This window comes from Oncorhynchus clarkii, chromosome 11, assembly GCF_045791955.1.
Source record: "Oncorhynchus clarkii lewisi isolate Uvic-CL-2024 chromosome 11, UVic_Ocla_1.0, whole genome shotgun sequence".
In the NCBI taxonomy this organism is placed as follows: Eukaryota; Metazoa; Chordata; class Actinopteri; order Salmoniformes; family Salmonidae; genus Oncorhynchus; species Oncorhynchus clarkii.
In genome coordinates this window covers 820,934-834,272 of record NC_092157.1, presented here as the reverse complement: position 1 = coordinate 834,272, position 13,339 = coordinate 820,934, and the positions used below count along the sequence as shown (strand labels likewise).

The 13,339-nt window shown below is 44.6% G+C and overlaps 1 protein-coding gene across 1 annotated transcript; it reads right to left on the bottom strand.

Annotated features, from left to right (window-relative positions):
* Positions 1-1,107: 1,107 nt before the first annotated feature.
* LOC139420503 (Golgi reassembly-stacking protein 1-like) lies at positions 1,108-11,232 on the bottom strand. The gene is made up of 9 exons (XM_071170710.1): positions 11,170-11,232; positions 8,219-8,299; positions 7,076-7,279; positions 6,794-6,880; positions 6,516-6,646; positions 5,566-5,707; positions 3,876-3,963; positions 2,545-2,789; positions 1,108-1,872 (listed from the first exon to the last, which is right to left on the bottom strand). The coding sequence occupies exons 1-9, from the start codon at positions 11,230-11,232 to the stop codon at positions 1,108-1,110; spliced, it is 1,806 nt and encodes a 601-aa protein (XP_071026811.1).
* Positions 11,233-13,339: the final 2,107 nt, after the last annotated feature.

Here is a 13,339-nt window from a genome sequence, read left to right as displayed (position 1 = left end):
CTCCCTGTATATATCTATTACCCCTACACATTGATCTGGTACTCCCTGTATATATATATATAACCCCTACACATTGATCTGGTACTCCCTGTATATATCTATTACCCCTACACATTGATCTGGTACTCCCTGTATATATCTATTACCCCTACACATTGATCTGGTACTCCCTGTATATATATATATATATATATATCACCCCTACACATTGATCTGGTACTCCCTGTATATATATATATATATATCACCCCTACACATTGATCTGGTACTCCCTGTATATATATCACCCCTACACATTGATCTGGTACTCCCTGTATATATATATATATATATCACCCCTACACATTGATCTGGTACTCCCTGTATATATATAAATATATATATCACCCCTACACATTGATCTGGTACTCCCTGTATATATATAAATATATATATCACCCCTACACATTGATCTGGTACTCCCTGTATATATATCACCCCTCCACATTGATCTGGTACTCCCTGTATATATATATATATATATATATATATATATATATATATATATATATATATCACCCCTACACATTGATCTGGTACTCCCTGTATATATATAAATATATATATCACCCCTACACATTGATCTGGTACTCCCTGTATATATATAAATATATATAACACCCCTACACATTGATCTGGTTCTCCCAGTAAATATATATTGCCCCTACACATTGATCTGGTTCTCCCTGATATCTATTACCTCTACACATTGATCTGGTTCTCCCAGTATATATATATATATATATATTACCCCTACATATTGATCTGGATCTCCCTGTATCTATATACTACCCCTACACATTGATCTGGTACTCCTTGTATATATATTTATACACTGCATCTACTCCTCTGATACAGCAATGTGCTCTAATGCCTCCTCCTTCTCTGATGCAGCAACGTGCTCTAATGCCTCCTCCTCCTCCTTCTCTGATACAGCAACGTGCTCTAATGCCTCCTCCTTCTCCTTCTCTGATACAGCAACGTGCTCTAATGCCTCTTCCTCCTACTCCTCTGATACAGCAACGTGCTCTAATGCCTCCTCCTCCTCCTCTGATACAGCAAAGTGCTCTAATCTACTTCTCTGATGCAGCAACGTGCTCTAATGCCTCCTCCTCCTCTGATACAGCAACGTGCTCTAATTCCTCCTCCTCCTGACACAGCAACGTGCTCTAATGCCTCCTCCTCCTCCTCTGATACAGCAATGTGCTCTAATGCCTCCTCCTCCTCCTCCTCTGATTCAGCAATGTGCTCTAATGCCTCCTCCTCCTCCTCCTCTGATGCAGCAAAGTGCTCTAATGCCTCCTCCTTCTCTGATACAGCAGCGCGCTCTAATGCCTCCTCCTCCTTCTTCTCTGATACAGCAACGTGCTCTAATGCCTCCTCCTTCTCCGATACAGCAACGTGCTCTAATGCCTCCTCCTCCTCCTTCTCTGATGCAGCAACATGCTCTAATGCCTCCTCCTCCTCTGATGCAGCGTGCTCTAATGCCTCCTCCTTCTCCTTCTCTGATACAGCAGCGTGCTCTAATGCCTCCTTCTCCTTCTTTGATACAGCAGCGTGCTCTAATGCCTCCTCCTTCTCCTTCTCTGATACAGCAACGTGCTCTAATGCCTCCTCCTCCTCCTCCTCTGATTCAGCAATGTGCTCTAATGCCTCCTCCTCCTCCTCCTCTGATACAGCAGCGTGCTCTAATGCCTCCTTCTCCTTCTTTGATACAGCAGCGTGCTCTAATGCCTCCTCCTTCTCCTTCTCTGATACAGCAACGTGCTCTAATGCCTCCTCCTTCTCCTTCTTTGATACAGCAACGTGCTCTAATGCCTCCTCCTCCTCCTCCTCTGATACAGCAAAGTGCTCTAATCTACTTCTCTGATGCAGCAACGTGCTCTAATGTCTCCTCCTCCTCTGATGCAGCAACGTGCACTAATGCCTCCTCCTCCTCTGATACAGCAACGTGCTCTAATGCCTCCTCCTCTGATGCAGCAACGTGCTCTAATGCCTCCTCCTCCTCTGATGCAGCAACGTGCTCTAATGCCTCCTCCTCCTCTGATGCAGCAAAGTGCTCTAATGCCTCCTCCTCCTCCTCTTATGCAGCAACGTGCTCTAATGCCTCCTCCTCCTCTGATGCAGCAACGTGCTCTAATGCCTCCTCCTCTGATGCAGCAACGTGCTCTAATGCCTACTCCTCCTCCTCTTATGCAGCAACGTGCTCTAATGCCTCCTCCTCCTCCTCTTATGCAGCAACGTGCTCTAATGCCTCCTCCTCCTCCTCCCCTGATGCAGCAAAGTGCTCTAATGCCTCCTCCTCCTCCTCTTATGCAGCAACGTGCTCTAATGCCTCCTCCTCCTCCTCCTCTGATACAGCAATGTGCTCTAATGCCTCCTCCTTCTCCTCCTCTGATGCAGCAATGTGCTCTAATGCCTCCTCTCCCCCTCCTCCTCCTCCTCTGCCTTGAGTTGTGGGCTGTGGTTTGCCAGGTGTGAGTGTATTGTCATGTTCAGATCAACCCCCTGGTCCAGTGATGTAGCAGTGTCAGACAGGGCCTCTGAGACGTCATGACTGATCAGGTCCCCTGTGGCGGCTCCACCAGAGGGAGGGGACATCAGGTCTTGGGGGTTGGGGTGGTGTTGACGACAGGAGACATCCCCGTCATTGGCTAGCATGGACACGTCCTTGGTCATGTGACCCATGTCAATGGAGGAGACCATCTCTGATAGGTCAGGTGTCAGAGCCTCAGAGATACTGGAGGAATCTGACAGTGAAACAGAACAACAGGAAAACATGTTTGTCGTCAAATCCAAACTGCCCACTTGCAACGTCTTTCCTATGATACGACATACAAATGATATTTTCAGCCTCCGTTTTTTCTAGTTTGGGTTTTATTTTAATTTTACCACCCACCAGCATGTTTATTATTCAGAAAGAGCTGCAAAGTTCTCCCTCTTGGTGACTGAGATGTGCCAAACAGCTGCGGAGCTGTGGAGCTGATTAAAATAAGGGCTTCAAACTTTAGTTCTCTCACTTCCACTTTTTTATTCCTTCCAGAAATTGGATCATTTGTAAATGTTCACTTATTTTTTAGCTAGTTTGTATGAATATACATATCTGAGCGTTTTATAAATGGTATAATTACGTGATATGATAGCTTTTTTGAAAACCCGCTCCCCACTGTGCTCTGCCATATTAGCAGTGGTTTCTAACTATTTCTATGGTGGATTTATAATTCCACCCGATTCACAATTTATGGGAGATGACACAACTTTGGAGATAACAATAGATGGAGAAGTCAAAGTTTTCCCTAAATCAATGACAAATCCAGCTCCAGAAGCAGCCATAGAGCCAGCTGGATAATCTGTTGAATACGGTGTAGTTAAAAAAAAACAAACATCAACATTAGATTACATAAACTAGCTAGATAAGGTTATCAACATAGCTAGCTACACAGACCGCTGTCAGTGTCCTAGTTGTTGATGTTTAGCCACTCCATGTGGAAATTCCCACACCCAATTCGTGAATATGTATAAGTAGCCTTTGTCATTCTTCTGAGGTGGAACCTAATTGTGGGTTTCATCTCTAGGACAGGAAATTACATCGAAATAGTGGTGGCAACTTCCTCTGGGGGAGTCCTTTAACACAGAGACCCAGAAAACACAACAAATATTGAAGCATTTTATGGCCGGATTCCCAGACACAGATTAAACCTAGTCCAGGTTAAAACAGATTTCGCAAATAATGAATATTCTGAATTTAAAAACAGCTTTTTAGTCCAGGACCAGGCTTAATCTGTGTCTGGGAAACTGGCACTGATGATTCTAGTATTTCCTGAGTAGAAGGTTACCTGGGTCCATGATTCTCTGGATGGGAGGAGGTAGATGTAGAGAGGGGACCTGGATGGGCTGCTGCGGACCCAACACTCCTTCACCCGGCTGACCAGATGGAGAGGTTAAGACCAGAAGGAGAGGTTAAGACCAGATGGAGAGGTTAAGACCAGATGGAGAGGTTAAGGCCAGATGGAGAGGTTAAGTAGAGGTTAAGGCCAGATGGAGAGGTTAAGGCCAGATGGAGAGGTTAAGGCCAGATGGAGAGGTTAAGACCAGATGGAAAGGTTAAGGTAGAGGTTAAGACCAGATGGAAAGGTTAAGGTAGAGGTTAAGGCCAGATGGAGAGGTTAAGACCAGATGGAAAGGTTAAGGTAGAGGTTAAGACCAGATGGAGGGGTTAAGACCAGATGGAGAGGTTAAGGCCAGATGGAGAGGTTAAGGCCAGATGGAGAGGTTAAGGCCAGATGGAGAGGTTAAGGTCAGATGGAGAGGTTAAGGTAGAGGTTAAGACCAGATGGAGAGGTTAAGGTAGAGGTTAAGACCAGATGGAGAGGTTAAGGCCAGATGGAGAGGTTAAGGCCAGATGGAGAGGTTAAGAACAGATGGAGAGGTTAAGACCAGATGGAGAGGTTAAGACCAGAGGGAGAGGTTAAGACCAGATGGAGAGGTTAAGGCCAGATGGAGAGGTTAAGGCCAGATGGAGAGGTTAAGGTCAGATGGAGAGGTTAAGGTCAGATGGAGAGGTTAAGACCAGATGGAGAGGTTAAGGTCAGATGGAGAGGTTAAGACCAGATGGAGAGGTTAAGATAGAGGTTAAGACCAGATGGAGAGGTTAAGGTAGAGGTTAAGACCAGATGGAGAGGTTAAGGCCAGATGGAGAGGTTAAGGCCAGATGGAGAGGTTAAGGCCAGATGAAGAGATTAAGGCCAGATGGAAAGGTTAAGGCCAGATGGAGAGGTTAAGGTCAGATGGAGAGGTTAAGACCAGATGGAGAGGTTAAGGTCAGATGGAGAGGTTAAGACCAGATGGAGAGGTTAAGACCAGATGGAGAGGTTAAGACCATATTCAGAGGTTAAGATAGAGGTTAAGACCAGATGGAGAGGTTAAGGTAGAGGTTAAGACCAGATGGAGAGGTTAAGGTAGAGGTTAAGACCAGATGGAGAGGTTAAGGCCAGATGGAGAGGTTAAGGCCAGATGGAGAGGTTAAGGCCAGATGGAGAGGTTAAGGCCAGATGGAGAGGTTAAGACCAGATGGAGAGGTTAAGACCAGATGGAGAGGTTAAGACCAGATGGAGAGGTTAAGGCCAGATGGAGAGGTTAAGACCAGATGGAGAGGTTAAGGCCAGATAGAGAGGTTAAGACCAGATGGAGAGGTTAAGGCCAGATGGAGAGGTTAAGGTAGAGGTTAAGACCAGATGGAGAGGTTAAGGCCAGATGGAGAGGTTAAGTCCAGATGGAGAGATTAAAGGGAATTTAAGATGACAGACAGTGCTACTACTGTATATCCTGGATGTATTTGCTCTCCATCATAAAGGGTCTCTTAGATTAATAAAGTTTTTAAAAAAAATGTAACTTAGCTACATATCATTCTAAATACACTTGGGATATTCAAAGAAAATGTATCATATTTATCTAAAAGAAATCCTAACCGTCAGTAAAACGGTCTCGTCTGAAAGGGAACGAGAGGTGAGATGTGAAGGTGTTTACCTCAGTGTGGTGGCCAGGGGGGATCTCTCGGGTTCTGCTGTTGTCATCAGGTGTAGGTAAAGGAAGGGCCCCATGGCTGTTCAGGTTAACAGGGCGGCTTGGGATTCGGTGCAAGTAGCCGTATCCAATACCACAACCTAAGCTGAGATAGAATTAAACAATATTCCTGGAGGGGCTATGGTATATTGTGAATATAGCCGTTGCTAAGGGGGTATGGTATATTGTGAATATAGCCGTTGCTAAGGGGCTATGGTATATTGTGAATATACCTGTTGCTAAGGGGGTATGGTATACTGTGAATATAGCCGTTGCTAAGGGGCTATGGTATATTGTGAATATACCTGTTGCTAAGGGGCTATGGTATATTGTGATAATACCTGTTGCTAAGGGGCTATGGTATATTGTGAATATAGCCGTTGCTAAGGGGGTATGGTATACTGTGAATATACCCGTTGCTAAGGGGGTATGGTATATTGTGAATATACCCGTTGATAAGCGTGTATGGTATATTGTGAATATACCTGTTGCTAAGGGGGTATGGTATACTGTGAATATACCCGTTGCTAAGGGGGTATGGTATACTGTGAATATACCCGTTGCTAAGGGGGTATGGTATATTGTGAATATAACTGTTGCTAAGGGGGTATGGTATATTGTGAATATACCCGTTGCTAAGGGGGTATGGTATATTGTGAATATACCTGTTGCTAACGCGGTATGGTATACTGTGAATATACCCGTTGCTAAGGGGGTATGGTATATTGTGAACATACCCGTTGCTAAGGGGGTATGGTATATTGTGAATATACCCGTTGCTAAGGGGGTATGGTATATTGTGAACATACCCGTTGCTAAAGGTTGTAGCAGGGTATGAAGCGGTAGCGGGATAAAAACAGACTTTCTCTCCTAAAAGAGGTTGATACAGTCTGTTAGAGTGGAGAGAGGTTTACCTGCCCTCTCCGCCCCAGGCTCCATTGGGGGTAACCACCAGCTCTCTACAGAGGTCTGTCCCAGTGTTGTAGACCAGCAGCTTCAGAGGCTTGCCCTCGTTGCTCTCGATCAGGGTGAACAAGTCCTCAGACTGCAGAGTGAAACAACACAATCATAGACACTGCAGTAAGAAAAAAGGGCAATCTGGGAGGAAAAACATGCCAGCTAACAGTGAACAAAACATATCTGGTGAAATAGATTTTCCATGCAAACAATAGGTTACTGGTCTTAATCGTACATCTTGCAACACCTGGTCCGCTCCAACAATGAAGTCTTGGTGTGCCTGCAAGCCAGCCAACGCTGCTGGGGAATTAGATTCCACATCCTGAAAGAAAAGGAAGAAGTTATCATTTCTGATCTTACAAACGAATTGAAAACCGCAAACTAATTAAGAACCCCAGAGGTATGTGATGTGGTGTCTGCTGTGTATAAAGCCACTAGAGTCCTATACATGAGGCTACATGAGTTCTATGATAACAAAGCAACAACAGAGGCTCCACTGTGACTTGTCCTAACTCACCAGGACGTGCCAGACCTTCTCATGGGCTCCCTGGAAGCTGCAGAAGCGTACAGAAGCCCCCAGGAGCCCCTGCCCCCCCCACATGTTGCTAGGAACCACCTCCAGCTCTCTGACCCTAAGAGCCTTGGTGCTCCACAACTCCAGCCTCACTGCCTTCTCCACGTTGGCCTTCAAAAGGGCCTTCAGCAGGTCATTCTCTCTGTTCTGGAATGAGGAGAGGGTAAAAACAGCTGTCAGCAAAACTACACAGTACCCACACACCTGTTCATAAAGACACAGTGACAGTACCCACACACCTGTTCATAAAGACACAGTGATAGTACCCACACACCTGTTCATAAAGACACAGTGACAGGTACCCACACACCTGTTCATAAAGACACAGTGACAGGTACCCACACACCTGTTCATAAAGACACAGTGATAGTACCCACACACCTGTTCATAAAGACACAGTGACAGGTACCCACACACCTGTTCATAAAGAAACAGTGATAGTACCCACCCACCTGTTCATAAAGACACAGTGACAGGTACCCACACACCTGTTCATAAAGAAACAGTGATAGTACCCACACACCTGTTCATAAAGAAACAGTGATAGTACCCACACACCTGTTCATAAAGACACAGTGACAGGTACCCACACACCTGTTCATAAAGAAACAGTGATAGTACCCACACACCTGTTCATAAAGACACAGTGACAGGTACCCACACACCTGTTCATAAAGACACAGTGACAGGTACCCACACACCTGTTCATAAAGACACAGTGACAGTACCCACCCACCTAATGAATCCCTCTGTCCCCATAACTTACCAGTCTGGTGTTAATGAATCCCTCTGTCCCCATAACTCACCAGTCTGGTGTTAATGAATCCCTCTGTCCCAATAACTCACCAGTCTGGTGTTAATGAATCCCTCTGTCCCCATAACTCACCAGTCTGGTGTTAATGAATCCCTCTGTCTCCATAACTCACCAGTCTGGTGTTAATGAATCCCTCTGTCCCCATAACTCACCAGTCTGGTGTTAATGAATCCCTCTGTCTCCATAACTCACCAGTCTGGTGTTAATGAATCCCTCTGTCCCCATAACTCACCAGTCTGGTGTTAATGAATCCCTCTGTCCCAATAACTCACCAGTCTGGTGTTTCCTATTGATAGGATGAAGTCAAAGAATGGCTCCAAACCAGCATGGTGTGCAGGGGAGTTCTCTTGGATCTGGAAATAGAGTAGCCTAATAAGTTAGATAACATGTGTTTACAGCAGGTTTCATCCAGGGGACAATGACTGCCCCCTCTCATTGAAGCCACTGAAGTTCAAGGCAGGCCGTGGTACTGCAGGTATTGTTTTAACAAAATTGGATAGTGAACAGGAAAAATGACAATATCCGTGGTCAATCTTGGTGTAAATAAATACAATCATGGTACCAAGAGATGGTTTCTAACACCTTGGTTTCTAACATGTCCTTGAACCGATTATTTACAAAAACAAAATCGCACACAGAAGAAGTCATAAGGATCATTGATTTGTTAATGGCAGCCTGCAGTACCCCGGTTGACCTTCAACTTGAGTTAATCATTGAGAGGGGGCAGCACTGAGCTAGCCTGCAACGTCACTTCCAGTTGCTCAAACTGCGCATAAATAAAACACTAAACAAGAAGGGTGTTCATGGGAGGTCAACACGGAAGAAGCCACTGCTGTCCAAAAAAACATTGCTGCACGTCTGAAATTGTACATTTTTGAATGCTTAGCAGGACAGAAAAATATTCCAATTCATGCACGCCATAAGACTCCTGAACATCTACTCTAATGGCTACCCAGACTATTTGCATTGCCCCCCCACCATCTTTTACACTGCTGCTACTCTGTTATTATCTATGCATACTTACTTTAATAACTCTACATACAGGTAGGTAGGTACACATTACCTCAATTACCTCGACTAACCGTATTGTTGGTTAAGGGCTTGTAAGTAAGAATTTCACTGTAAGGTACCTGTTGTACTCAGAATTTCACTGTAAGGTAACATTTGATTTGATCAACCGAACATCCCTGGTCGTCCCTACTGTCTCTGATCTGGAGGACTCACTAAACAGAGAACATCCCTGGTCATTCCTACTGTCTCTGATCTGGAGGACACACTAAACAGAGAACATCCCTGGTCATCCCTACTGCCTCTGATCTGGAGGACTCACGAAACAGAGAACATCCCTGGTCGTCCCTACTGATCTGGAGGACTCACTAAACAGAGAACATCCCTGGTCGTCCCTACTGTCTCTGATCTAGACGACTCACTAAACAGAGAACATCCCTGGTCATCCCTACTGTCTCTGATCTGGAGGACTCACTAAACAGAGAACATCCCTGGTCATTCCTACTGTCTCTGATCTGGAGGACACACTAAACAGAGAACATCCCTGGTCATCCCTACTGCCTCTGATCTGGAGGACTCACGAAACAGAGAACATCCCTGGTCGTCCCTACTGATCTGGAGGACTCACTAAACAGAGAACATCCCTGGTCGTCCCTACTGTCTCTGATCTAGACGACTCACTAAACAGAGAACATCCCTGGTCATCCCTACTGTCTCTGATCTGGAGGACTCACTAAACAGAGAACATCCCTGGTCATCCCTACTGTCTCTGATCTGGAGGACTCACTAAACAGAGAACATCCCTGGTCATCCCTACTGATCTGGAGGACTCACTAAACAGAGAACATCCCTGGTCATCCCTACTGCCTCTGGTCTGGAGGACTCACTAAACAGAGAACATCCCTGGTCATCCCTACTGCCTCTGATCTGGAGGACTCACTAAACAGAGAACATCCCTCGTCATCCCTACTGATCTGGAGGACTCACTAAACAGAGAACATCCCTGGTCATCCTTACTGTCTCTGATCTGGAGGACTCACTAAACAGAGATCATCCCTGGTCATCCCTACTGATCTGGAGGACTCACTAACCAGAGAACATCCCTGGTCATCCTTACTGTCTCTGATCTGGCGGACTCACTAAACCGACATGTTTTGCTTGTCAATGATGTCTGAGTGTGGAGCGTGACCCTGGCTATCCGTAAATAAATAAAAACTAGAAAATGGTGCCATCTGGTTTGCTTAATATAAAGAATTTGAAATGATTTATACTTTTACTTTTGATACTTAAGTATATTTTAAACCAAATACTTTTAGACTTTTACTTGAGTCATTGAGTCACCATCTATGAAGGTATCTTTACTTTTACAGAAGTATGACAGTTGGGTACTTCTCCACCACTGGCATCATCTGCTCTAATTCACTCACCAAACAGTAATTCAAGAAGATTTGAATGCATATTCCCATGAAACTGATTGTGATCAATCAAATGATTGGAATAGAGATGCAGTTTGGACGTGTCAACGGTAGGTAAAACGTGAAGAATTATCAGTGATGAGGCAGTGTGAAATTAGGTATGACTAACTTGGTGTTTGAGGCTATTAAAAATAGAAAATGTTTGAGACAATATGTGATGAATAGTTGATGATCCCTGTTGGATAATGACAGGCTGGCGACATCTGTCCGCACAAACTCTGATTGTGGGAATGATGACGTCATTTACACTTCTGGTACCCCAATGACATATGTAGCACATGGGGACATGTGAAATTTACTCCAGCTAGTTTTTCGCGCCGCGACAACCGGTAAAACGCTTCAGTAGGGCGGTGACGTGTGTGAACCAGGCAGAGGTCCCGGGTTCGCGTCAGGGCCGAAACGGGAGGAACTCACTAAAGCAAGCAGCGTGACGTCCTTTATACATATATAACACACATAACGTTATCTCCTAATAACATGGCACTGCAGAAGTTAGTCCCCAAAACGCAACCAATAGATTGTAAACAGTATAGCTGATGGTGTAACGAACCAAGCAGAGGAAAAGAGATGTGTCAGTGCCTCTTCATTATCACAGACATAACGTTACAGAGCAGAAGGCAGTCTAGATGTCAAAGTTGCTGATTTCTGCTAAATATATATATATATATATATAAACAGCACACTGTCTTGAAATCCTACTATACTGTTTGCTAGGCTGGCTAGCATCATTAGCAACCTACCCCATGGACATGGTATCCACTTGCCCCCCCGTCGGGTACTATTGAGCTTTGACTTATGCCCATCGCAAACTACCGTTCCAGTTGTTTTTTAACTAAGGTGAGGTAGTACTGTCATTTTGAATGTGTTGTCTTAGCCGAGGAGATATGCCTCCACGTCGCACAGAAACTACTCTGTATGCAGCCAGGCTAAAGTAACAAACAGAGACGACGTGCCAGACGCATCGAGCGGTGTGGATTCACAGCCTGGAGCAAAGATGTCAAGTCCACTCTGTGTTCGATTAGTATGAAAAGATAAAAAGTACAAATCGTCTTAACACTTGAAAAAGGCAACTGACAAATTATTATTACAAGTGTCAAAAGTATTTTTTTGTACACGTGATTTTTTCACCTGCCCAGTATGAGTTAACAGGTCATTTGAAAGCTTGTTATGGTCATTTTTACACGTGTTCTTTACACCTGTCCATTGACAGGTGATTTGAACGCTTATGTCCACCAGGGGGCGTCAAAGCCATCCACCCAGCTCCCTGCACCAGGGAAAGGAGGGGAGAGGGCCGGAGAGGGGTGGGGCCGAGCCCTGGAGAGGTTGCCTGATCTCCGCAAGGCTGCCATTCCAGCCAGCTTCTTGCCCCAATCAAAGGCCTCAGACTGTCCTCCACACAACAGGCCCAAAAAGTGTGACAGAGCAGGCAACCTCCACAGAGCACCATATAGAGCACCGCTGTGCAGGGCCCTTAACCCAAACCTTATTTTCAACATTAGATTGCTTTAACAACCTGTTAGTCGGGTTAAGTTATTGTGTTTGAGTTGGAAGTTTTACCCCAATTTCAATGTTTACAATGATGGTTGAAATGAGATGCAAACCATACTGGTTAATGACATTTTGTAAATTCAAATGTGTTTTCAACGTAGATTCCACACATTAGGTTGACAATGGTGTTGAAACAAGTGTCCTCGCCACTGCGAGGACGATCAGATGTTCGTCCCGTCTCCCTGTAGCTCTTTCTTAGGCGTCTCCCAGTACGGACATAGCAAATTATTGCCCTGGCCACATCTGCAGTCCTCATGCCTCCTTGCAGCATGCCTAAGGCACATTCACACAGATGAGCAGAGACCCTGGGCATCTTTCTTTTGGTGTTTTTCAGAGTCTGTAGAAAGGCCTCTTTAGTGTCCTAAGTTTTCATAACTGTGACCTTTATTGCCTACCGTCTGTAAGCTGTTAGTGTCTTAACGACCGTTCCACAGGTGCATGTTCATTCATTATTTCTGGTTCATTGAACAAGCACGGGAAAAAGTGTTTAAACCCTTTACAATGACGATCTATGAAGTTATTTCGATTTTTACGAATAATCTTTGAAAGACAGGGTCATGAAAAAGGGACATTTTTTTTTTTGCTGAGTTTAAATGTTTTAATTCCATTGTTTTACTATTAGATGTGTGTATTGCTGTGAATTGTTAGATACTACTGCACTGTTGGAGCTAGGAACACAAGCATTTCGTAATAACATCTGCTAAATATGTGTATGTGACCAATACAATTTGATTTGATTAGAGAAACATGATACTCTGGTCTGATGAAACCGAGATTGAACTCTTTGGCCTGAATGCCAAGCGTCACGTCTGGAAGAAACCTGGCACCACCCCTACGGTGAAGCATGGTGGTGGCAGCATCATGCTGTGGGGATGCTTTTCAGTGGCAGAGACTGGGATAATAGTCAGGATCGAGGGAAAGATTAATGGAGCAAAGTACAGAGAGAGCCTTGATGAAAACTAGCTCCAGGGCAAAGGTTCACCTTCCAACAGAACAATGACCCTAAGAACACAACCAAGACAACCTAAGAGTGGCATGGGGACAAGTCTCTGACTATCCTTGAGTGGCACGGACTTGAACACGATCGAACATCTCTGAAGAGACCTGAAAATAGCTATGCAGCGACGCTCCCAACCCAACATGACAGAGCATGGATCTGCAGAGAAGAATGAGAGAAACTCCCCAAATACAGGTGTGCCTGGCTTGTAGTGTCATAACCAGTAAGACTTGAAGCTGTAATCACTGCCAAAGGTGCTTCAACAAAGTACTGAGTAAATAGTCTGAATACTTATGTAAATGTGATAATTCCGTTTTTCTTTTTTTTATAAATCTGCAAAAATGTTAAAAAAAAAAAAGTTTTTG